The sequence below is a fragment of the Anoplophora glabripennis genome, unplaced genomic scaffold, assembly GCF_000390285.2.
Source record: "Anoplophora glabripennis isolate ALB-LARVAE unplaced genomic scaffold, Agla_2.0 scaffold101, whole genome shotgun sequence".
Taxonomy (NCBI): Eukaryota; Metazoa; Arthropoda; class Insecta; order Coleoptera; family Cerambycidae; genus Anoplophora; species Anoplophora glabripennis.
In genome coordinates this window covers 89724-113398 of record NW_019416426.1, presented here as the reverse complement: position 1 = coordinate 113398, position 23675 = coordinate 89724, and the positions used below count along the sequence as shown (strand labels likewise).

General features: G+C 33.3%; 1 protein-coding gene across 1 annotated transcript in view; it reads right to left on the bottom strand.

Moving 5' to 3' along the window:
- Window positions 1–23675, bottom strand: part of LOC108904308 (cadherin-related tumor suppressor) — a 55772-nt gene that overhangs the window by 10902 nt on the left and 21195 nt on the right. The window contains exons 8-23 of the mRNA XM_018706809.2: window positions 23486–23570; window positions 20279–20598; window positions 20044–20223; window positions 15028–15224; window positions 13120–13336; window positions 11641–11822; window positions 11302–11498; window positions 9260–9440; window positions 8894–9059; window positions 6873–7005; window positions 6424–6600; window positions 4487–4602; window positions 4075–4302; window positions 1088–1216; window positions 841–985; window positions 642–742 (exon numbers count right to left, since the gene is read on the bottom strand). Of these exons, the coding sequence (XP_018562325.1) occupies window positions 642–742; window positions 841–985; window positions 1088–1216; window positions 4075–4302; window positions 4487–4602; window positions 6424–6600; window positions 6873–7005; window positions 8894–9059; window positions 9260–9440; window positions 11302–11498; window positions 11641–11822; window positions 13120–13336; window positions 15028–15224; window positions 20044–20223; window positions 20279–20598; window positions 23486–23570 (2754 nt within the window). The remainder of the gene's footprint in view (window positions 1–641; window positions 743–840; window positions 986–1087; window positions 1217–4074; window positions 4303–4486; window positions 4603–6423; window positions 6601–6872; window positions 7006–8893; window positions 9060–9259; window positions 9441–11301; window positions 11499–11640; window positions 11823–13119; window positions 13337–15027; window positions 15225–20043; window positions 20224–20278; window positions 20599–23485; window positions 23571–23675) is intronic.

The following is a 23675-nucleotide window of genomic DNA, read 5'->3' as shown; positions in this document are numbered from 1 at the left end:
AAAAAAAAAAATTTAAACAATTATTATGTAAAAACTATCGAACCGAATTGGATGTGGTGTGATGATTTTATACACCAAGAAGTTTAATTGGGAAAAGTATGAAGAACTAGCATTCTTTGCAATTTTTGAAATGATTTTTCGGATTTTTGCAATAACAATAATTATTTTTTCGAATTGCAACCAACTGTATCTTGTTGAAAATTTAATTACAAAACTTTTTTCTTCTTCCATTTATGTCTAAAACGAATAGTTGCTAAGTTGTCGACGAGAAATCCATTGCTATTTTTTTATACTTTCTTGCAATAACAATTAAGCCCACGTTTGTTTTTATTTGCATAGAAAAATTATCATTTCTGATGTTATTTAGAAGCCGTTAAAGCAAAAATCTCCGATCATACGTGTTTTACCCAAGTATACCCTTTTTAAAATAGATACCGCCTGGACTAAAGGCGGCGAGGGAGCGGCCGTCAGAGAGGACAATGCCAGAACCCACGATGAAGTAATTTATGTGTATTGCACAATTACATTACATAGTTTATGGAAATTAAATAGGTATCTTTTACGGTGTTCAAGATATCGGACTCTAGAATTTTAAAGGAAACACCCTGTATAATAATTAAGAATAAAATAAAATGTATTACATTGTAAGTTACTCCTAAGACGGAGTCTGCATCGAAGCGGTTGTTCACTTGCAGTTGTCCTGTGCACGTGTCAGTGTTGGATATAGCGAATATTGTTTCCTCTGAAAATAAAAGCAAGACAGTATGATAATGGTACAGTATAATGTGGAGCTTTCTTTATTCTTTGTACTTTTTTCGCATCTGATTAATGACTACTCACCTTCGGGTGATATTTGTTCAAAGGTAATGACTATGTCCCATTTTTCGCAGATGTCACTTTCTGAACTGTCACTAGCATAGAAGTCCTGAAGATACTCCGAGTCTTCTGTTCTGAATAAGATAAGTGGACTGAATGGAGTCTGCGCCTGGAATTTAATAAAAAAAATATTAAATGAACTTACATTACCGAGGATAAAATAAGAATACTGATTAAAGAAATGGTTTACTTTAAAAAAATAATTACTCACTGACAATAGCAAGACGCTCTTGCCATCTTCACTTGGATATATAAATCGTGGTGGTTCAAAGTTGAATTTCTCAACTTCTACCGTTATGGAATAATTGGCTACATTAGGTTGGTCCCCTCTATCGGCAACCTAAAAAGTTATAATCTTAAAAACTAAGAGACTAAGAGGCTATACAGGGTGATTCACAACTTATCCAAAAAAATTTGGGAATAGATGCGGCATGAGAAATGTCAATATTGTAAAAACAATTTTTGTAAAATCCTTATAGTTTCTGAGAAAAAAATTATTGAAGTTATAGCACATTAAACCACTATATAGCTGGACAACTGTAGTCTCTAGCGTCATTCGCAATACGCGTGGAGAGCGATGTGACTCCTAATACTGAAATCCGTCGTTGCGGTAGTTTTTACCTGTTATCTGTGGTATTTACATCAGTTTTTTAGTAGTTAGTGTCAAAAATGGCTTGCGTGTATAGCAACTCAGAGTTGAAGGATATCGTTTTAATTTATGGTGAGGCAAGACAACATTTGTATTATGGTGAAGTATTTGTGTTATGGTGAAGCAAGACATCATTGTGTTAGTTCGTAGAAAGTGAGTAAGACGGACCCAAATGTGTTTACACGTGAGTGGATAAAATTTTGAACAATTGCTGTTGCAGCATCGGGTATGTCAAATGATTTTATTATTTAAAAACACAAATTAATTTTATTAATTATTAATAAAGGCAAAAGTATTTGAATTTGCCGATATAAAATAGGTGCGATAAAATTCTATTTACATATTTCTTTCCTTGCGAAAGTTTTTGACCGTTTTTATGACGCCGCCATACCGGTCGCATTGTGCGAGGTCAGGTTTTACAGTGGACCAGTTTCCAGTGCTGTGCAGAAGTGTATTTTTAAATTTTGAACGGACCTTTTTGATTTTTTCTTTACAAAATTGTATTTGTAAGGGTCCCCTGTACATCCAGCATATTTTTTTTGGATAAGTTCTGAATCGCCCTGTATTTATAACCTGAACTTTGTTTTTTTATGGAATATTTCCAACGTATACTGCTATTTTTGTAAATAGACTACCTAACGCATATCACTATATATTATAAACCAAAGTCCTCCGCCGCGTCTGTCTGTTCGCGATAAACTCAAAAACTACCGCACCGATTTTCATGCTGTTTTCACCAATGGATAGAGTGGTTCTCGAGGAAGGATTTAGTATATAATTTGTTAAGCGATATTTGTTGGAGGTGTCGGAAAAAAATAAGCCGTCTGTGAGCTTTCAACGAAAACGCTGCCTAAACCCTTTGAGATATAACAAAATAATGTATGGTTGAATTGTGTATCTTATATAGGTCTACAGAAAAGTCCGCGATGGCACATGTCTATCTCTTAAGGATAACATACTATGTCCATTTTAATACTTTAAAAAATGGGCAATTATAAAGCGGTAATTGGAAAGCTATTTACACAAATATGGTATTAATCCTTATCATTTTAAATACGTTAGTTGGCTTGAGCATTTCATGAAGATTATTTTTTCCCTTTACACCATGCAAATTAAATGAATACCTTAGGAGATACACCAAAATCAAAATAATGCGCAACGAAATTAATTTCGTGTCGCCATGATACGACCGAGCCCGTGACCCCGAACCTTGCGTCCGAGCCGGGGGGGAGGGGGGCTCGAAAGTTTATGTAGTGTATCAATGTATGGTGGAATTGTGTATCTTCTATCTACAGAAAAATCTGCGATGGCGTATGTCTATATGTTAAAGATAACATACTACCTATATCCATTTTAATACTTTAAAAAATTGGCAATTATAAAGCGGTAATGTAAAAACTATTTACACAACTACGGTATTAATCCTTATCATTTTAAATAAGTTAGAGGCTTTAAGCATTTCATGCACATTATTTTACTCTTTTACACCATATAATTTAAATGAATATCTTAGGATATCTTAGCGAATGGAGGTGACAACTGACGACTGTGTTTTCTTTCTGGGTGTTGTTGGAAAGTTATAATTGCGTTCGATATTTTAAGGTCACATTTTTGTTTTGTATTTGTTGTCTTTAGGTAGTCGGAACATACATAGATACTTGCGAACACACTTTTATTTCATTGAGTTTTAATAATTTGTTTGTTTTTTTCTTATTGTGAATTATTTAAAACTTCATAGACGCATTTTTTTTCGTGTTTGTTTTCTTTAGGTAGTTAGATACCTAACTACTTACTTATTATTAAAATTGATAGTCCTGAACATAGGTACTTTAATTTAATTCGTTTTGTTTTCACATTGTTGGTAGTTACCTATATTGTTTTAAATTTAAAGGTTTTGCATTTTTAGTTTTAAGTTCGTTTGTTGTCTTTAGGTATATCGTGAATTATTTTAAAATTAATATTAGGGTCGCATTAGATGAAAGATGATTGATTTTTTGTTTGTTACGATTTAACTCAAAAGCTACACAAACAATTTTACCGAAAGATACATCTCCTCGGAGTAACATAGGCTATTTTATATTTGCCCGTGCGAAGCCGGGGCGGGTTGCTAGTTACAAATAAAATAATTTTATTATTATTAATAGTATTATTATTAACTTGCTTATTTTAAACGGAACACCCTATATATTATTGCAATTTGGGATTCTACGTGTTATTTTAGGTGGTTTTTGATGAAGTTTACCTATTCCTAAAATTAACCGTTTTCGAGATATTTAATTTTTTTCAAAAAAATGGAGAGAAACAGTGACTAGCTTCAAACCGTGTGAATTTAATAGTAAGAAAGATAAAGCAACAATATTTATAGGGGGAATAGCCAGACCTGTATGTTTTTCTATATTCTGATACACAATTTTATTCTGTTTCGAACAGTAATGTAGAGTATTTTGCCTGTACACTTTTCAAAATTTCGTTATTGTAATACTTTAAGTTTCATTTTATTATCGTTATTGTTATATATTTTTCTATTATTAAAATCGATTTAATCATACCTGAATTGCTACAGTATAAGTTCCAAATGCCCCTCTCAAATCTTGAGACGCAATCAGATTTGCCTGCTTATGAGTCAAATTCACACGGTAATTTTCATCTGTAGTAACATCAAACAAACCAGAACTATCTTCGTTATTGGAGTTTTCAATGCTTATGACTTCAAAATCTATTTCAGCGTTATCTCCCTCGTCTATATCTGTCGCTACTATTATTCCAATTATATCACCCTAAAACCAAATTGAAAATTATAAATTTACACTAATTTATATGTATTCTTGGAGGTACATAATTTTTCCCTCGGACAAACATTTTTTTTATATCAGACGATCCTAATAGTGCATAATCAAAATGGGATGTCACAGAGATTCTGTTACTGAAATTATTATCTAATTTAAATATTACCGAACGTACCTTTTCGACGTCTTCGGAAGTATCTAATGCCTCGGTCAAAACTTCTGGGGTATGGTCGTTAATATCCCTCAACCGAATTGTTATTGTTTTGGTTACAGAATTGGGGTTCCTGTCATCTATAAGAAATTGAGAATTTAGTCCTTGTTAGGTATAAACGTTTTATAAAACAAATTAGACAATCTATTTTTCATTTCCAAACTGTAGTTTGGTGAAACATAGAAAAGTAAGACAATTTTCTTCTATAAATCATAAACTTATTGTCTTACATAACAGTCCAGGTAGATTTTTTTAAATCAAATATTAGTTATATCTTTTATAAAATGAATGTTTAAATATTATTTATGATATGAGGATGTTAAAAAAATCAGTTTTCTTAGTTTGTAAGGCTTTTCCTCAATATAAGCAGTTATAATTTGAAACAAATTCACAGTTTGGCAAAATGTACTTACCTACTTAAACCAATTTAAATTTAAAAGTTGTCACCAACGAAATAACTTCATAGACAAAATAGTCATTTCTTTAGTTAGACATTGCCATCAAAGAGACTTCATCTGTTGATAATTTTAGTATTGGTTTGATTTAGTATTGATTAATAAATAAAATTTGACTAAAAAAAGTCATCTTTGGCTCCCTGATCTCAGAAATAAAAGAATTTGGAAGTATGGAACACAAGAAATATCGTCATATTATTCAACAAGTCTCCGAAATTATAGTACCTTTTTTTTCAAAACATCGAACACTATACCTTCGCTTGTTGGAAAATAATTTTTTTTTAAAAGGACAGAAAAGCTTTATTATTATTTTTTTACTTACATATGGTAGTTTCCATAAGGATTCAACGAACAAAAAAAAAATCGACCTCTTCGATTTTTTGTCATTTTGGGATGTTAGTCTACTTTGAATACTGTAAGACTCGTTTTTTATTTTTCCAAAAAAAATTTTTGGAGCTCTGTGGCACCATGTCAAAGTTTATATCGCGATAAAATGTAAATGCATATAAGTGGCCGTCATTTTGAGCCAAATCATTCTATCGAGGCTTTTTTTCAAAATGTGTCAAATTTTATCAGCTTTTAACTGTTTTTTTAGAATTAAAATTGCTTAAAAACTTTCTGAGATAAATGAGAAAAACGTAAAAAAAAATATTTTTCTTCAAAATTGATTTTTCCCAAAAACCAAAGGCCAAATAAGCTATCTTTTGGCCAAGATGCAATATGCCAACTTGCTCCGTCGGGAGATGCGATTTTTTTCAAGTGGCCTTGATTTTGACCCAAATCATCCTATCGAAACGTTTTTTGTTTTTCAAAATATGCAGAATTTTATCAACTTTCACTTGTTTTTTTCATAATTTAAATTGCTTTAAAACTTTCTGGGTAAAGGAGAAAAACGGTAAAAATATTTTTTTTGTCAAAATTGATTTTCTCAAAAGTCCCGCCTTTTATTTTGACTAAATTTGGATATGTTTTACAAGGCCAAATAAGCTATCTGTCTTTGCAAAATCCTATTTCCAGAAGGAAGCAAGTTAGCATATGGCCACTCAGCTAAAAGATAGTTTTCTTGGCTTTCAAAAACATATAAATTTCGTGAAAATAAAAGGTAGGGTTTTTGAGGAAATCAATTTTGAAAACAAAAAATAACTTTTTTCGTTTTTCTCATTTATCTCAGAAAGATTTAAAGCAATTTGAATTATGAAAGAGAAAACAGGTAAAAGCTGATGAAATTCTGCACATAAAAAAACGTTTCGACAGAATAATTTGGGTCAAAATGTCAAAATACATTTTTGTGCATTTAAACATATCCACAATTATAACACGAGTGATTTTTTTTGTAAAATAAAAAATTTAAACATTTTTCCTCTTTTCAACTCTATTCAGGGATATGCTATATGTGCTTTTTCTTGTTAAAATGACAAATTTGAGAGAATCTTCGTATATACTTACTTTGTAAAAGGTCTGGATTGTCTTGGCATGTCATAGGGCAACTGTAACTTGGATCTCCTTTATCTCTGTCTATATCGTCATGGCCATGTCTCACTAGTATTACATTATCGACAATTATAAATTTATCTGAGCACGTCTGTGTTCTATCCAAATTACACGCAACAGTGTGGAATGGAACTACAAAGGAACGTTTTAATTATATTTTTGTAAAACGGTAAGCGTTATTGCAATCAAATGATGGTAAAATATATTGTCTCTTCTCTATATTTCCTAAAAATTTATAAAATTAGCTGATAGGTCAATAGCGCTAGAAAGATTTATTTGTAGTGTGAATGTTCGTTTCACATTTTTCAAGTAAGCTGCCTTGAGCAAAAAGTGACATGTATCACGTTAACGAGTAGCTTAAGGGAGACAATATTTTCATTGAGCAAATTAAATATTTAACTTACTGTCTCTGTCATCGTCATGGGTGCCGACTTCAGCTACCTCTGTATTTGGATCGCTCTTCTCATCAACGTATACTGTTTCGTCAATTGTTATAGTAGGAACTTGGTTGTTCGTGTCGATTATATAAAAGGGGACCTAAATTATGAATAAAAGTTAGATAAATTATCGAATTTAACATTATTACATTACTTAGAAATAAAATAATTCGTTATAAAAATAGAAATTTTATTTAGTTTAGTACCGTTATAATTTTTTTGTTGAATAACACGAACTAAACACAAAAATATTTAGTTACATAGATCCTATGCCTAATAATTTTAAAAATATTTAAAAAAGAACTCTATCTTCTCTGTTTTATTTAGCAATAATAATTCTCATATATACCACCACAAAAAAATCTAAAGGAATAAGATTTGGTGACCGAGCATCAAATATATTAACTAATATTGAACACCTTGAAAAAGTACATGCAGGAGCTTCAATTTGTAGTAAAATTTTCTACGAAATCTTTTCCAATAGAATTAGTAAGATCGTAATTAAAAAGTCGAAATAAGTTTGTCCTTTAGTCATCTGGGAAGAATAAATGGCTCAATTAAATAATCTCCTGCGCAAGTCCATACATTAAAGAAAGTTTGTCTTAAACGTTCATAGCATCATGCGGAATATAGTCAATCCAGCATTCCATCGATAAGTATTATGAACATTAAAAATTCGGTCTTGTCGATAAATTGATTCTGCTTTTGTTTCTGAAAGATTTAGTTGTGTAGGTGTTTCTGGTAAATTGTGGCAACTATTTAACTCGCGCCTTGGTGGCAGACAACAGTTTGTTCAATAGAATTTAGTACATTATCTGGGTTTCCTCAGGGTTCAATTTTAGGTCAATTATTATTTAAAATTTACATTAATGATATCTTTTTGCCTTCTTCTTTGAAGATTCAACATATTTAATGAACTAGGAGTTAATTTTGATCTTCGACTCTCATGTAACGATCACATTAATGCAAATTTTAACACAAATATGCGATTCTAGAGAATCAATCAATTGTGCCCTAACTTGAACTACTACGAGTTTACTCTTCACATGTGAAGACATTTTTTAAAGCAAGTTTATTTTAAGTAAAATTGATTTGATCCCCATGTTGACTTATTATTAGCCGAGTACAAAGATAGACAGTTTCGACATTCGTCAACTTTGTCTGTCAATTCCAAAAATTGAGCACGTCGTGCCGCAGGGGTGGTCTTGAAAACATGTTTTTACAAAAAAATTACCTTAATAAAAGTTGTAGAGGATCAAATTCTGAACAACTTTTCCTTATATTTTTTTTGTGTTTTTCTAATACAAATTACAGCGCATTTATTTAGGTCCATTTCACGATCTGCATGAAAATCATCAACTCTCTTTAATCGTCCTCTTTTCCTGGAAGGCTCAGGTGAATTCATCTCTTCCTCGACGTCGTCCGGATCGATATTTGAACTATCATCCTGCGTGCGTGATGTACTGTTTTCAGGGTTGTCATCAATATCGTCACCATCGCAGTCATTTCCAAATTAAGATAGTGGCAATGGTTGTGCGTTATCGCCAAGTCTCGCCAGCGCAGTGTTTACACATTACGGTGCAGCACAAACCTGCTTTTCGGCAACAGGCTGCTCTACAGGGTGTACCGCATTGGCATGAAGTAAGGTTTAGGAGCTCTACTGGAGCTGGCTCTTTTTTGGTTCTGCAAGGCATCCAGCCTCATGAACTGATGCAGCCTATCAGCTAACACATGACAGCCTAACACCGCTTGCTCCACTTCCACTGTTGCCAACTTTTTGATAAACATTTTTACAAGACCGTCACAGCAGCGTGCGCATTTTTTTCCATATAATGCGCAGTAACTCGTTAAGTATTAGAGATACAAAAAAATTATAAGGAAAAGTTGTTCAGAATGTGATCCTCTACAACTTTTATGAAGGTCATTTTGCTCTAAAAAAATTTAATCGTTGTACAACACTTTTTTAGACGCTCTAAACAATTACTTACTATCATTGGTTCGGAAGTATGTGTATAACCATCATCACTAGCCGTACAAGAATAGTTGAAATAAAATGTTTTCTCCGTATCTGCATCTACCAGATTTGAGTCCTTCACAGTAAATGCTCCAGTTGCGTTATTGGCATCAATCCAGTCGAAGTTCGAATCAACTGGCCTATAAAACAATAGTTTATATTCATACACAATTAATTTGATATCATTTATTGGTTTATCCCTCATCATAGCAGATACTGTAATTATCTGGATTGTAATCGACATTCTCGAAGTTACTCTTGTATTTGATAAACATATTTGAAAAGATTTATGATTCACCTATGTCAATTAAGTACCATTAATAAGTATTACTTTACTTACGTGCAGTCGTACGTTACAGTGTCCCCAACGTCAAGATCAATTGCTACTATGGAACTGACAGATGTCCCTTTTGGTGCGAACTCTTGAACTGTTCTATTTTCTCTTTCGGATTCCGGCAAATTCGCCTCCGGGAAGTATGGAGTATTATCGTTTATGTCATTTATACTGATTAGTATGATCACTGAAAGGCATACAAAATGAAAGAATTCTCCAAATGCATCAGTCGTTAAAGAAACCGATTTTTAACATGTCTCACTTAAATATACAGTCATTTATTATTCAGCAGAATTTAGTAAACAATTTCCATTAAACAAAAGATAGAGACATATAGTCTCCCAACGTGAATTAGAAAATAAACCAATATGATTAAATTATTATTTATTGTACAATTTTTGAAGCAGACAAATAAGGAGTTTGGATCATACCTAGTTAGTGGTGTTTAAGTCTACAATGTTTGATGCTAATCCGAAGTGAAAGTGTCTATTAAATTTGTAATTAAGTACCTATTTATATTAACGAATTTGAACTGTAAAAGCTGTATATATGTATACAGGGTGATTCACAACTTATCCAAAAACATTTGGAAATATATACGGCATGAGAAATGAAGTCAATATCGTAAAAAAAAATTGTAAAATCCTTATAGTTTCCGAGAAAAAAATTATTGAAGTACTTTCAACTATTACATAGCTGGTCAACTGTAGTCTCTAGCGTCATTCGCAATACGCGTGGAGAGCCACGTGGCCTTAGCGATCCCGAGTACTGAAATCCGACTGCTTACAATAGTTTTTTAGTAGCTAGTTTTAAAAATGGCTTGCGTGTATAGCAACTCGGAGTTGATGGATATCGTTCTAATTTATGATGAAGCAAGACGACATTTGTATTATGGTGAAGCATTTGGGCTATGGTGAGGCAAGACAACATTTGTGTTAGTTCGTAGAAACTGAGTCGGGGGACAAAATTTTGAACAGTTGTTGTAACATCAGGTATGTCAAATTATTTTATTAATTAATAATAACAATAGCGGCAAAAGCAGTTGAATTTGCTGATATAAAATAGGTGCTATAAAATTCTATTTACCTATTTCTTTCCTTGCGAAATTCTTTCAAGTTTTTGTCCGTTTTTATCACACTGCCGCCATGCCGGTCGCATTGTGCGAGATCCGGTTCTACAGCGGACCAGTTTCCAGTGTCGTGCAGAAGTGTATTCTTAAATTATTTTCGAACTGCATTTTTTTATTCTTTATTTACAAAATTGTATGCGTAAGAGTCTCCTGTACTTCCAAAATTTTTTTTTGGATAAATTCTGAATCACCCTGTATAGAAGACTTGGGACCAGTAAGATATTTTTGTAATTCCCATTATGAAATTTAAATTACAGTAACGACAGCTTCTGTATGTGAATCATATGGCATTTTTAGATTATCAGCATAAAAAGATAATTTAGAGTACAGATATGCTCAATATTATATATAAATAATGAAAACAAAAGTGGGCTGGTGTATAAATCCTGTGGAACACGTGACATACATAACTATGAATAAATGTGAACAGTTATTGAATTTAACATCTGTTAGTGTATATTATTATACAGGGTGTTTCATTTCCGGTGTACCAAACGAACACAGTGATAGAGAAACTAATTTTGAGCAAAAAAGTTCATATCGACATGTCCGAAACCGTCCCCCGGTGGCGCTACGCCTCTGTAAAGGGGGTCATTAAGACACAAGCCAAGGTGTTGTCAAATTCGTCATTCTTTTTTCGAAAATCGAAATCCTTGACCATTTATACATAAAAAAGATATACTTGTTTCATATAGGGAAAATAGAATTCTAGGTTCTTTATAATTTTTAATATTTTCAGTAGAAGCATAAGAAGTTAAAATCGGCTATTTCTGGAAAACCGTTGCAAATATCGTAAATCAGCTCTAAGAAAGTTATATTTAAAATGTGATTTGTTGTATCTCGTACTAGTTAAATCAGATTGAATACTAAGACAAATTTCTATGCTTTTATTATGATTATTATTGGAATATAATCTCACCTGATGTGTTTTGTTTGTCCATGAACTCAGGATCAGTCATCCAATCCGTAACTTTCAAAGAGATGAATAATGAATCGAAGAGTTCGAAATCGGGAGTTGTCCCATTAGGATTATTTTCGTTTACTATTAAATCAATTGCTATGTCTCTATTAGTATCATCTGATTCATCCACTCTCCGATATTCCACATCTAAGAACCTATAAAACGATATATTCTTTATAATTAGAAACTAGGTCATTTTTAACGTAGAATATAATTTGTACATGTTTAAAAAGTTTGCTTATTCAAATTGACAGTTCGCAAATAATAAATTGATTAGTATTCAATCTATCTACTCACTTTACTTGCTGGCTAATTGTCTCATTATCCATATCCAGTCTTCGTGAATTTTTCATGACATAAGACGCATCCCAGTCTATCTCCGCTGACAACTCTGCGGTGGTATCCATATCTGAGGCCGTTATGCTTGAATTTAGAGCTGTACCCGGTTGTTGATTTTCATCAACGTTAATTGGGTCACCCTTAAAAAGAAATTTTATCATGTCGAAATATGATGAATGTGTACGTACTTATAGTTTTGGCTCCTCATCTGCCTTCAAAACATTTCAAAAAGCAACAGCAAATTTAATGTACTAAAGATACACTTAAATACTGTTTTTTTCTAACAGCTAACACCTTTACACTAACACACAGATTATGACTTAAGTCAAGAGGCACTTATGTATAGGCGTATTGGCAGATCTGAAGCTTCAGACACCATATGAAAGAGTTCCACAACAGTAAAGGGTGTTTGTAACATAAGGTGTATATGGTTATTCTAATAATAGCATGAAACTGATATTTTTATGAAAGGTAAAAGATTCAGATTAGTAATTTTTCATTATAAGTTGAGCGCCGTCATTGCTCGGGGTCATACAGTGGATATGGTAGTGTCAAACATTAAATTGTTGCCGAACTGGTATGTCGTCGATTTAGACTTCTTGAGACATACAGCTCTCTTTAGAAGAAATTCTGAAACTGGGGATGACATTGTCTGGTCGATATTTGCTCTATGCACTAGTTCATTGTTCATGCCACTGCTCTCTGTTAAAATTATTTCGATTTTATTGTATTTATATTGCTTATCTGCATGCTCCATATGTGACTTCTGCTCCACAATCGATGATTTCTCTTTTCTGGTGTTTTTTAGGCGATACAGATGATCTTCAAAAAACCTATTCCTATCGTCCTCGAGGGACCATAGACGCACGTCATTGTTTGTACAGTAGGAAGGTCTTTTCTTTTCTTTGATCTTAGGTATTGTACCAATAACTTAGAGCTGATTGTAAGTGATGTAGTTAATTCCTTGTCCAAATTTTCTGGCTTCTGGAAAGTGGTGGGTGCAATTAAGCTGCCGAAGATACTTTGTTTCTGGATTGAATGATGTTGAAACTCAGCATTTTAGATGCTTATCAGTGCGAACTGGCTCCAATCTTTGACCTAATCCTCAGTTTAAAAATGTCTTCCGAAGTTGAAACCGGATTGTCTGCCAAAAAGTAGTGACTATTCCGTAAATTGTTGAACTACTATAGAAGCCTGCAAACCAAGAGTTAAAACGTTACCTCACGGGATAGCATCCTTCCCTGTCAGTGTCAATACTTATAAAAATTTCCTTTTATGACAAATTGTTTGCTGTTACTTAGTGAAATAACCTCGTAAAGCTGTTTTTTTTTATTTCGGAAAATGTTTTAAGGAAAATAATCATTATAGACACAAATAAAGCAGGCTTATAAGAACCAAGAAATAATTATTTTTTACGTACACAAATGTATAACTTACCACAGATATAGTTGGTGCTTTGTTGTTGACATCGATTAAGTTTATGGTTAACGGTACAGTAGCGGTGTGGCCAACTTTATCAGTGGCTCTAACTTGGACGAATATCGGGTTAACTGTATCATAGTCAAATGCATTATCTGCACTCACATATATATTTCCTGTATCTGATTCGATTTCTAAAATTTGACTCGCATGTGTAGACGCAATTAGGCTGTGCCTGAAAATATAATAAAGCGTTAAAGATTTCACAGTTAATTGCTATTATTCTAAAGCTTTTTGCATTACTTCATGGCTTCCCCAGGATTCCCACATTGGACCATAATTTTTTTTTGGTATATATTAACGACGTCTTATTATATATTTGAAACATTAAAAATATAGAACGTAGTTGAAAAAATATATAGAAAGTTTAATGTTGTGTCGAATGTAACAGTTTCCTTAATGCAGAAAACTTTAATTACAACACAGCTACACAAAAAAGTATGGTTTTGACCAAACTAGTATATCCCATAGTATTTTGATGCGCTAATCCCAATCCACTGTGAGAATTGCGTAATACGTCACATTTTTTTTAACCCAAAAAATAGGTCAAAACAGCAAAAATAGACGAAGAAGTATAAAAAACAACAAAAAATGATTTTTCACATCTCTTACCATAGCTATGTGTAACTGGGCTCGCTGAATCCAAATCCGCCTTTAGAATACAGCACACCTCATTTTTTCTAACCTCAAAAGAATCGGCTAGAAATCGAGGTTTGCAAGAAATGAATAGAATCATGAAAAATTTGGTATGTGGGGTTTCAGATTAATGCTATATTAGATCTGTGAGGGTTTTTAGGTTCGCTAATAACGAATTTGAATTCAGAATTGCAAAATACGAGATGGCGGATCTAATATGGCGGACGAGATTTTCGAAAAATTAATAAATTAATCTCGGGGTTAATTGAATCCTGCGGGGTTTTGGGGGTTGCTGATCACGTATACGAACTCAGAATTGCAAATTCAACATGGTGGATTTTGTGGGTGAATGTATGCATATTCAGATGGATGGACAGGAATAGATGGACCTTTGAATGTATGGATCTTTGGATGTTAATATAACCTGACCAACTAAATCATACACAAAAGACAGTTCCTGATGAAGTTGCGAACCCCACACCTACCATAACCTGCTCATGTAAATTCTATGGAACATGAAGCTCCTAATCAAACTGCAAACTCCAGACCTAACAAAACCGACCTAACTAAATCCTATGCAATAGATTCGTTTTGTAAGATTTAGTTGAACAGGTTACGTAAGGTTTGAAGCTCGCAGCTTTATTAGTGCTTTTCGGTTGTGTCGCATTTATAAGCGCTTTTTATGTTTAGTTTGGGGTTCGCAGCTTCGTCAGGGCCCTTCTATTGCGCAGGATTTAGTTGGGAAGGGTATGATAGGTTTAGAGTTTGCACTTTGTCAGATGGCTGTTGCGTATGATTTATATGAGCAGGTTGTGTTAGGTTTGGGATTCGCAGGTCCGACATGGTCTTTCTGTTGTGTAGGATTTAGTGGGGCAGGTTATGTTAACATCCAAAGATCTATACATTCAAAGGTTCTTTCGTATTCGTGATCAGCAACCCTCATTTCTAAAGCTGAATTCGGATTCAGCGAGCCCAAGACTAAGAAATGTGAAAAATTAATTTTTTTGTTTTTTCTCATACTTCGTCAATTTTTGCTACTTTTTACCTTCTTTTTGAGGTTAGAGAAAAATGTGACGTGTTGGCGCAATTCTAACAGTGTGTTCGGATTCAGTGCGACAAAATACTGGAGGAAATACTAGTTTGATCAAAACCATGACACTTTTTTTTGTGGCAGTGTAATCGATTCCCTTAACACATATTATGTATACTTTATAGAGAATGGTAACTTACTCTAAAATTTTATCCTCTGCATCAAGATCCGTTGCCAAGATCTGTATTATAAATTCACCCTTTTTGGCAGTTTCGTTAATAGATACAGAATACTCGGTCTCCTCAAATTCAGGGGTTTCGTCATTGTAATCTATTAAAGTAATTTTTACCAATATACGATCTTCCTTGGTTGAGTCTAATACACCTCTTGTTAGAACCTATCAAAACAAATAGAATTTGTTAGAAGGAAAAATTGTGAAAATGTGTTACGGTTTATTTTTTAATTTAAAGTAAAATAAAAACAAAATAAATCGGACACTTTGTGTCGAGAATCAAATAAATAAACAGTAGTAATCCATATTATCTACTTAGTAAGCGGCAATACACGTTGTAGTAGTAGACATCGGCTAAATCTGTGGTCAAGCCGTGTGCCGCTCTATGCTCGCAATACACAATGCACACAAAAAACACGTGCCATACGCTCGACCAAGCTAAGCATAAAATTCACTCACACACGCATAAACGACAATGAAATTGACGGATTGTTCTCCGGCACGCTAGGCCGACAGGACAGGCTTTATGATGTCGCTACTCATCTATCGAATAAATTGATCGATGCGAAGCTTCGAATCAGAGGTAGACACGTACATGTAATTGTACAATGACGCTTATAGTGGGATTACTAAAATGTGAAGTAGTTGATGCTTCATCACCATCAGTAAAAATAGCATTTATTAAAAACTTCGACTATTTTAGACACGCGCCCATGACCTCGGTAAATGTTGAACGCCAGAGACGATTAACCGCAGAACGCTAAACACAACTGTTAATTATTTTCTACAATCGCTTTCCTTAGGAGTAAGAAATTATTATTTTGGGGGGAATCCATAAGTCAGATTTTTTATCATTTTCAGATTCAGCGGAAAATTTGACTAAAGATAGGTAGGTTGGCAAGTTAGGATTTTTTGAATTTTTGGGGTGAATTGAGGGTGTGTGAGGGAGAATCCATACGTTAGAAAATTGTATTTTTTTATCATATTCGGATTTAGCGAAAAATTTTACTAAAGATAAATTGTATAATATTTATGTAAACGTTTTTCGCTTATAACTTTTTTCTGTTCATTTCCACGAGAAAATAGTAAAATACTTTTTTTTTTCGTTTTCAAAAGACCTACAAAACTAGTCCTCCAGCGTCAAAAAATATTGATTAGATCAATAGTTATAAACAGAAGAAGTTTATTTATGATTTTTGAATTAAACATTTATAAACTGCGTTATTATTACCAGAACGTTTTGGCATCGCATCCTCTCATTCCTTATCATTGTCTAATAACTCACACGAAATCTGGAATCGGTAAGTTGAATAGTTTACAAGTTTTGGCTTTATAAACAAATTAACTAATTATTAGTCTGGACGATCCCGAACATCTTCCACAATCGCACTGATTTTTTTCATGGGAAATTTCATAATAGGACATTGAAACTTATCATTTTTTTATTAAATTTCAAATTTGCAACCCGGAAAAGTTTATATTTTTTAGCCTTAGCTGCAAAATGAAATATACGACGCACGCGCGTGATATAGTTATATGTTATACATATTCGTAAAGCTTATGAAAAGAGCTTTAAGTTAAAAAAAAATCGTCAAGCTTCGTTGAAAAACAGCGGAGTTACAGACTGACAAAGTTGACGGCCTATTGTTAAACCAAGTTGGTAGCGGCAAAAAAAATACTGTCATAACCGGCAACCCGAGTACATAAGAAATATTGTTAAAAGTCAGAGGATCGCTTGATTTTTCGGCGAGCCGTGGCACGGCGGAAGGGTGGGGGAAGCGAACTTCAGCGCCTCCGAAGAAAATGAAGATAATATTCATAGTTCTGCCGTTAAATAAGCGAAATTCGCTTGAAAATAATATATTTGACAAATTATTGTATGTATCTTTCCAATATTTTTGTATTTTTGTTCATTCAAATATCAAAACTAAACTGTCATCTATCATGCTATTGTCACAACCTACAATAAAATACAAAATACAGACAAATAATACTACATTTAGAGAATAATGCGTAGCTCCGTTGTAAAACAGAAGATTTGGACTTTTATCTAATTTAAGTTACAAAATACGAAACAATAGTTACTATAACTGTTAATTCTCATAATAGAACGCAGAATTAGTTTATGTCTGTACATGTACACACCTGAAAAAAAGTTGACTTTTCAACTACTGTTTAGAAATCACAGAAAAACAAAAAAGATACAATTAATCTTGGTTTTCCTTAACATTAAACATCATAGCTTTGTTGTCATAATATTTGTTTTCTAATGTATATGTTGTTAAGTTTAAAGTGAAGTAAAAATGAATCAACTGACTCCGAGATTTTGGAAATATTGCACCTGTTTATTTTCTTTTACCACATAAATTAAAGCAGACATAAAAAAATATTAGTCTTTTTACGGACTAGAATTATTTTCGAAAATCGTTTTGTTAATCTGCTTTAACACGGACACATCAATTTTATGGAAAATATATTCGCTGCTGCGAGCAACGATAAATGTAAAACATTATATCAATATTTCAAGCTTAGAGCATTTTTTAAATATTTCTCTGATACGTACCAGAAGTCGAAAAACATAACGTGTCAAAAAACTCTTAAAAGGTGCTCCGGATGGTATATATTTATCAACAAAGGTGATTCACAGAAAAATGTACCTGCTTATATATTTATTAATTACAGTTTTATTAAAGAGCTTATTTTAGGTGTCCCATGTCATTGGCATTATGGGATGTTGTCGAAAAAATAAACTTTACAGTCTCAAAATTTCACATGATAAAGGATTTACGCTCACTAGTATTAATTATACAGGTCGACAAAAAAATTAGATAGCTAGAAATAGATTTTGAGAATAGATGTGGTGAAACCAAATTTGAAAAGTAAAAAAATGTTTATAGTTTAGATTCTTTGTAATCGCAGGGACAAGCCTCTTCTATATTTAATATGCAGTTCTAATAAGTACTACTTTTGGTAAATATGAAGAATACCAACTCTATCCCGATTATAATCTAGATGACTGATTTCCTATGTATCTGGGTGCTGAATACGAATCTGATGTCCAACAGACGACCCTTTTTAGGACAAAAAAGACCGAAAACAGCCTAACCTGATCTCTGATGACTTGTGTCTTGTGTTTGTTGCGGTGGCGCGCGTGCCGGCCCGGCGCGGTCAGTTTCGTTTCGGTTGTATTGGTGCTGCCTGTCGCTCGCGATATTTGTGTGGTTGTAACTGTTATAAGTGCAATTATATTTCATTCGGGTTGTATGTGTGTTTCGCGCTATTATTTGAGAATTTGTGAGTGAAATCATATTTCTTGTGCTCCGTAACAAAAGTGTTTTTAGTGTTTTATTTGTGTGCCGTGTATGTGTTTCGGGCTGTTGTTTGTGAATCGTGAATGCTATTATATTTTCTGTGCTAGTGAAGTGAAGTTTTTTGTATTATTATTGCTCTGTTGCTGTTATATGGGGAAATGGAGGCGGTGCCCATATGTTCGCAAGCCGGATGTACTGCTGTGGGTACAAAAAAATCTGTATTAAGTTACAGAGAAAAAACGATAATATTAAATGTCTATAACGCTTTAGAAAAGGATAATCCCATGAAACTGAAGACTGGTTTGGTGGAAATGTGTTCTAGATATACTGGAGTAAGCGAATCGTCTGTTTTCAAAATTTTAAGAGAGAAGAAAAATGAAGGAGACATTAAGAAACCTAAAAAAGGGGATGGAAATAAGAAATTAATATTAAATGGAGATGAAAAAAATACAGTTTGGCGTACAGTATATAAATCATAGACTTTTTTATTTGGTTCATAATTTGTTAATATTTCTTGTTTGATAGAAAAATAACTTATTTTGTTCAGATTGATAGAGAATTGTTGTTAGTGTTTTCATTTGATAGAATCACATCATAGGATTTATATTTTGTTTTCATACTGTAAATATTTATAGTATATCTGTTTTTGCTTTGAAACTTCGTTCTCCTTATAAAAAAAGAATCTAATGGGGTGCGATGAAGGGATCAATTCACGTCTGGAACCCTGTTCCTACAAAAATCCCTTTATTCTCATAAACTATTTGTTTTAAATGCAATTTATTATAAATCCAATTCATTATTTAAATTCCACAAATGTACTACATTTCCCCCTATAAGCGCCACTGTTTATTGTTCCCTGCTTTACGATCAAGCTCGCCAGGTTAGTATCTGATGTATAACCGACCACTTCGTACACTCGATGCACCTGTCCGACTACAGCTAGTACCAGAACACAGTGCGTATGCAGCGGTATTTCAGATTTAACATTCAATTTCATTTTAAATTTGAAATGGTTCATCTTACGCCTCCTAAAAATGATGACACGATTTTCCTTTGATAAAAGGCCGACAATTTTTTGCTCTACTTTGCATCGAGTACGATCCTACTATAGTTAAGTCAGTTTAGGCTATTCTTAAAAAAACTACACGCTTGAGACTTTTCAATAGAATTGAGTTGTTGCCCTTTTTTTTGACGTCGGATTTATGTTGAGCGGTCAAAAATATATAAGAAAACACACCTTACACTTATTTTTTCAATATAATTGTATTTTTGCCCCTTTTCGCCCCTTTTTTGCTCTTAAAAAGTCCTCCCGCCAAGTTTGGACATCAGATTCCTCGGCACCCAAAAATACGTAGAAAATCAGTCATCTTTCAAATAGGGATAGAGTCGATATTCTTTTTATTTACCAAAGGACTTGTCCATGCGATTACAAAAAATCTAAACGAGGAAAATGTTTTTACTCTTCAAATTTGTTTCAGAACTTCTAAATCTATAAGACCTATATATCTTATCTAAAAACAAACAAAAAATGTCGGCCTCTTATTATTCCAGATGCAGAAGGAAATACAAGGGAGTTAACAATCACAGCCATACAAAAACTCCTTTTTTATTTGTGTGGCTGTGTCATTTTTAAGCTATGTCATATTGAAATAAATGTGTTTTATCATACTCACATTAAAACTAATGTCTATCCAACCGGGCAGCTCATAATCTATATAAGTAACATTCCTTACAGTAATTTGAAATTGCCCCGTCCTGTATCCAGCTGTTGGAACGATCATAAAAGCATCTGTATACGTTATCTCATTTTCCTCAAGATCTTCTAATTCCACTGAAAATTGTGCGTTTTCCCCCTGCACAGAAATAAATTGTTTACTACTTTAACACTGCTTTTAAACTTAGTCTTACCGTATCGATGTCTCTTATGAAAATCGTGAGATTCAAAGTTCCATCGGTGTTCTCTAGGAAACGCATTTCTGTAGATTTCTCAGTATCGTCGTCTACAGGGAAAGTTACATTATCGAATGAGGCGTCCATAATCCACCTTACCAAGGGCGGATTATTGTCTATGTCGAGGACGAAGAAAGTTATTGTCAACGATGTGTTCCAAATCGGATCGGGCACCTCGTATGCCACGATTCCAAATACATATGTAGAAATGTCATCTTTATCCCTATCGATTGGTTTCACGGATATCGTTCCATTGTTGTCGATGCTAATGTAATTGGCTGTAAAGTGAAGTAAGATTGTTATACACAATGGACTCATTTAGTATATCTTTATAGTTTATTTTCAGAAAATTATCATTGTTAATGTGAAAAAAAAAACATATTTGTTTCTCAATGCACGGAAGCCCGTCATATTACTTGTTAGCGGCTAGCCCACATACTTGATAGGAATCCTTATACAGGGTGATCCATTAAGAATGGACAATCTCTAAAGAGGAGAAGCTACACACCAAAATATAATATTGAGCTCAATATGCCTTATATAAATTTTACAGGTTTACAAGGTACAGAGTTGTCAAAGTTGGAATTTTAATTTGAGATTTCTCAATAAATTTGGATCAATTAATCAACTCGAAAATTTTTAATTTTAGTTTTTTTGTTATGAGAATTATGAATTTGGCATTATCTGTACAGGGAATTAGTTACACCCTGTTATTTCACTAAATCCCTTGGGACTTTTGTTTATTTCATCTAACTCTATTGGTTTTTGAGTCACTTGCATTTTAAACGTTCAATGTAATTTGCTTTTATAAAATTTTTATTCTTCTAAATTACATATGTGCGCGGTAACAACAACAAAGGCAACAAATTACAATGACAATCATTAACAAACGCTCAAAGTGCCCGCCTTCCAACTTAGTACTCTTTGCAATGCCCTTTCTTAAAGACCTTTGGATTTTAAATAAAAAGGAATTCATTTTTTCTTTGTAGACCATTTCCTTCATTTGTGACCATATTGAGAAGTCCAGGGGGCTTAAATCTAGATTTCTTGGTAACCCAACAAATTCACCTTCACGGCCAATCCACCAGATAATGCCAAATTCAGCATCAAATTCGTAATTCTTATACCAAAAAAAATTAAACTATCAATTTTCGAGTTGATACTGCTGAAAATTCTAAAATTATTGAGAAATTTCAAATTAAAATTCCAACTTTGAACACCCTGTATCTCGTAAACCTGCAATATTTGTATAAGGTATGTTAAGCTTAATCATCATATTTTGGAGTGTAGTATTTCCAGTTTTGAGATTGACATTCTCAATGAATCACAATATATCATTATCTGTAGCTGTGGAAGCATAGAAAAACAAACTAAACCTTATTGAAAGAGCAATGTCATTAGATAGTTTGATAAAGAAAAATACTTGATTTTTATAAAATACAAGGTGTTAAAGAACTTATGTCAAACATTTGAAGGCGTGAAAAAGGAGTAAAAACTAAGTTTACTGATGTCATAAACTTGTATCGGAAGTTCAAGGTCATAGAGAAAAAAGCTAATTATAAATGTGTTTAAAACTGTTTTGGAATTGCTGAAATACATGTATTTTATAACGGCGAGTACTAACCAAAAATTCTGTAGGTAACACTTTTTACGAGTTTGTAGGTTTCTTATAAGCCGGACTGTATTCAAAAGTCGGTTTGTAATACGCTGTTGTAGTGATTGCTGTGCTGTTTTTCGAGAGTACAATTAATAGTCGTAATTCCAAGTTTTCTTTTGAAAATGGTGCATTTATTTAGCAATCGCGAATAATATAGTATGCTCATAATTTATGGCGAAGCAAACGAATAGCTTGTCAAGTGTACCGTGCAAGATATCCTGAACGACGTGCCCCCGCACCGCGAACATTTGTTGCTGTAGCGCAAAGAGTTTTGGACACCGGTGAAGTACAACCGCGTCGAGGTAGCGACGGTGGCCCAGGGCGACGATGATTTTGAATCTTGTCGAAGAAGATCCGCATCGTAGCACCAGAAATATCTCACAGCAAGTAAATATTTTGCATCCTGTTGTATGGCGGACACTACGAGAAGCTCAGTTGTACTCATTTCATATTCAACGTGTTCAGGTGTTTACTCCTGAGGATTTTCCACTACGTCGAGGTTTTTGCGAATTGTTGCTTTAGGAACATGCAAGAAATCCTCAATTTACAGGGAAAATACTTGTTACAGATGAAGTATGTTTCAGTCGAAATGGTGTACGTAACGTCTACAACATTCACCACTGGACTATCGAAAATCCACACGAAATACGTCGCGGTGCCTTTCAGCAACAGTTTTCAGTGAACATGTGGGCTGGTATCATTAATGATACTTTAATAAGAATGTTGAGGTAAGTCAGATTTTAAAATTACGTTTTACTCAACACAATCCGTATATTTACCTCATTTTGACGTAATGGACATGTGCAAAAATATTTGATATAAGTTCATTAACACCCTGTATAATGGTAGACCCTGATGCAAGTAAAGAATAAGCGCCAAATGTAAAACGTTCAGGAAATGAAAAAGAATATTTTTTTTTAAGTTATTGCCACATCATTTGACCAAGTATAATATCGGCAAGACAAGTCCCAAGCATAAAAATATAACGCGTATGTGGTACAAGCAAGGGATAAGTGGCATGTAACTTATCCCATTCTAGTCTAGTCTATAGCACGGAGTAAGTGATTTTATCTTATAGTTTAGTTTCTATTAAACGCACAGATTCCATATTTGCATTTATCCCCTTCCTAAACCAGAGTTTTCTGTCGAAGTGCGTATTTTATTAAGAAAAAAGCGGTGAATAACTACTCGCACTCCGTCTCTTACTGCTGCGCAACGGTAACCATGACCACCGCTGTAAACACTACAAATTTAGAGGCGAGCTGCGAGGAACCCACGTATTCAGAGTTTGCAAACGAATTTTGGAAGTCGAGTCAAATTGACTGCACATTACAAAGTTCGTATTTCCTTTTTAATGTGTAAGGCTAATCTACTTAATTATCTACATTGTAAACTAAATTAAATTTTTTTACTAATAAAATTTCTGCACCAGCCGCCACTGTATGTTACTCTAATCTACAGTTACATTTAAAAATCATTTATTGTATTTTATAAATAATTTGACTTACCTTCCTCGTCATCTTCCCATAGTACCATGTAGTTTATTTCATAATTTAATCCATAATCTCCGTCTATAGCTGTTACTGTGAAAGTCTGAAAATTTTTTTATTGAGCCCTTTAGTCTTTAATATTAAAATTTCTCACTTTTCGCAAAAGATAACGATGTAACGATCAATTGAATTTATGTATTTATTCATT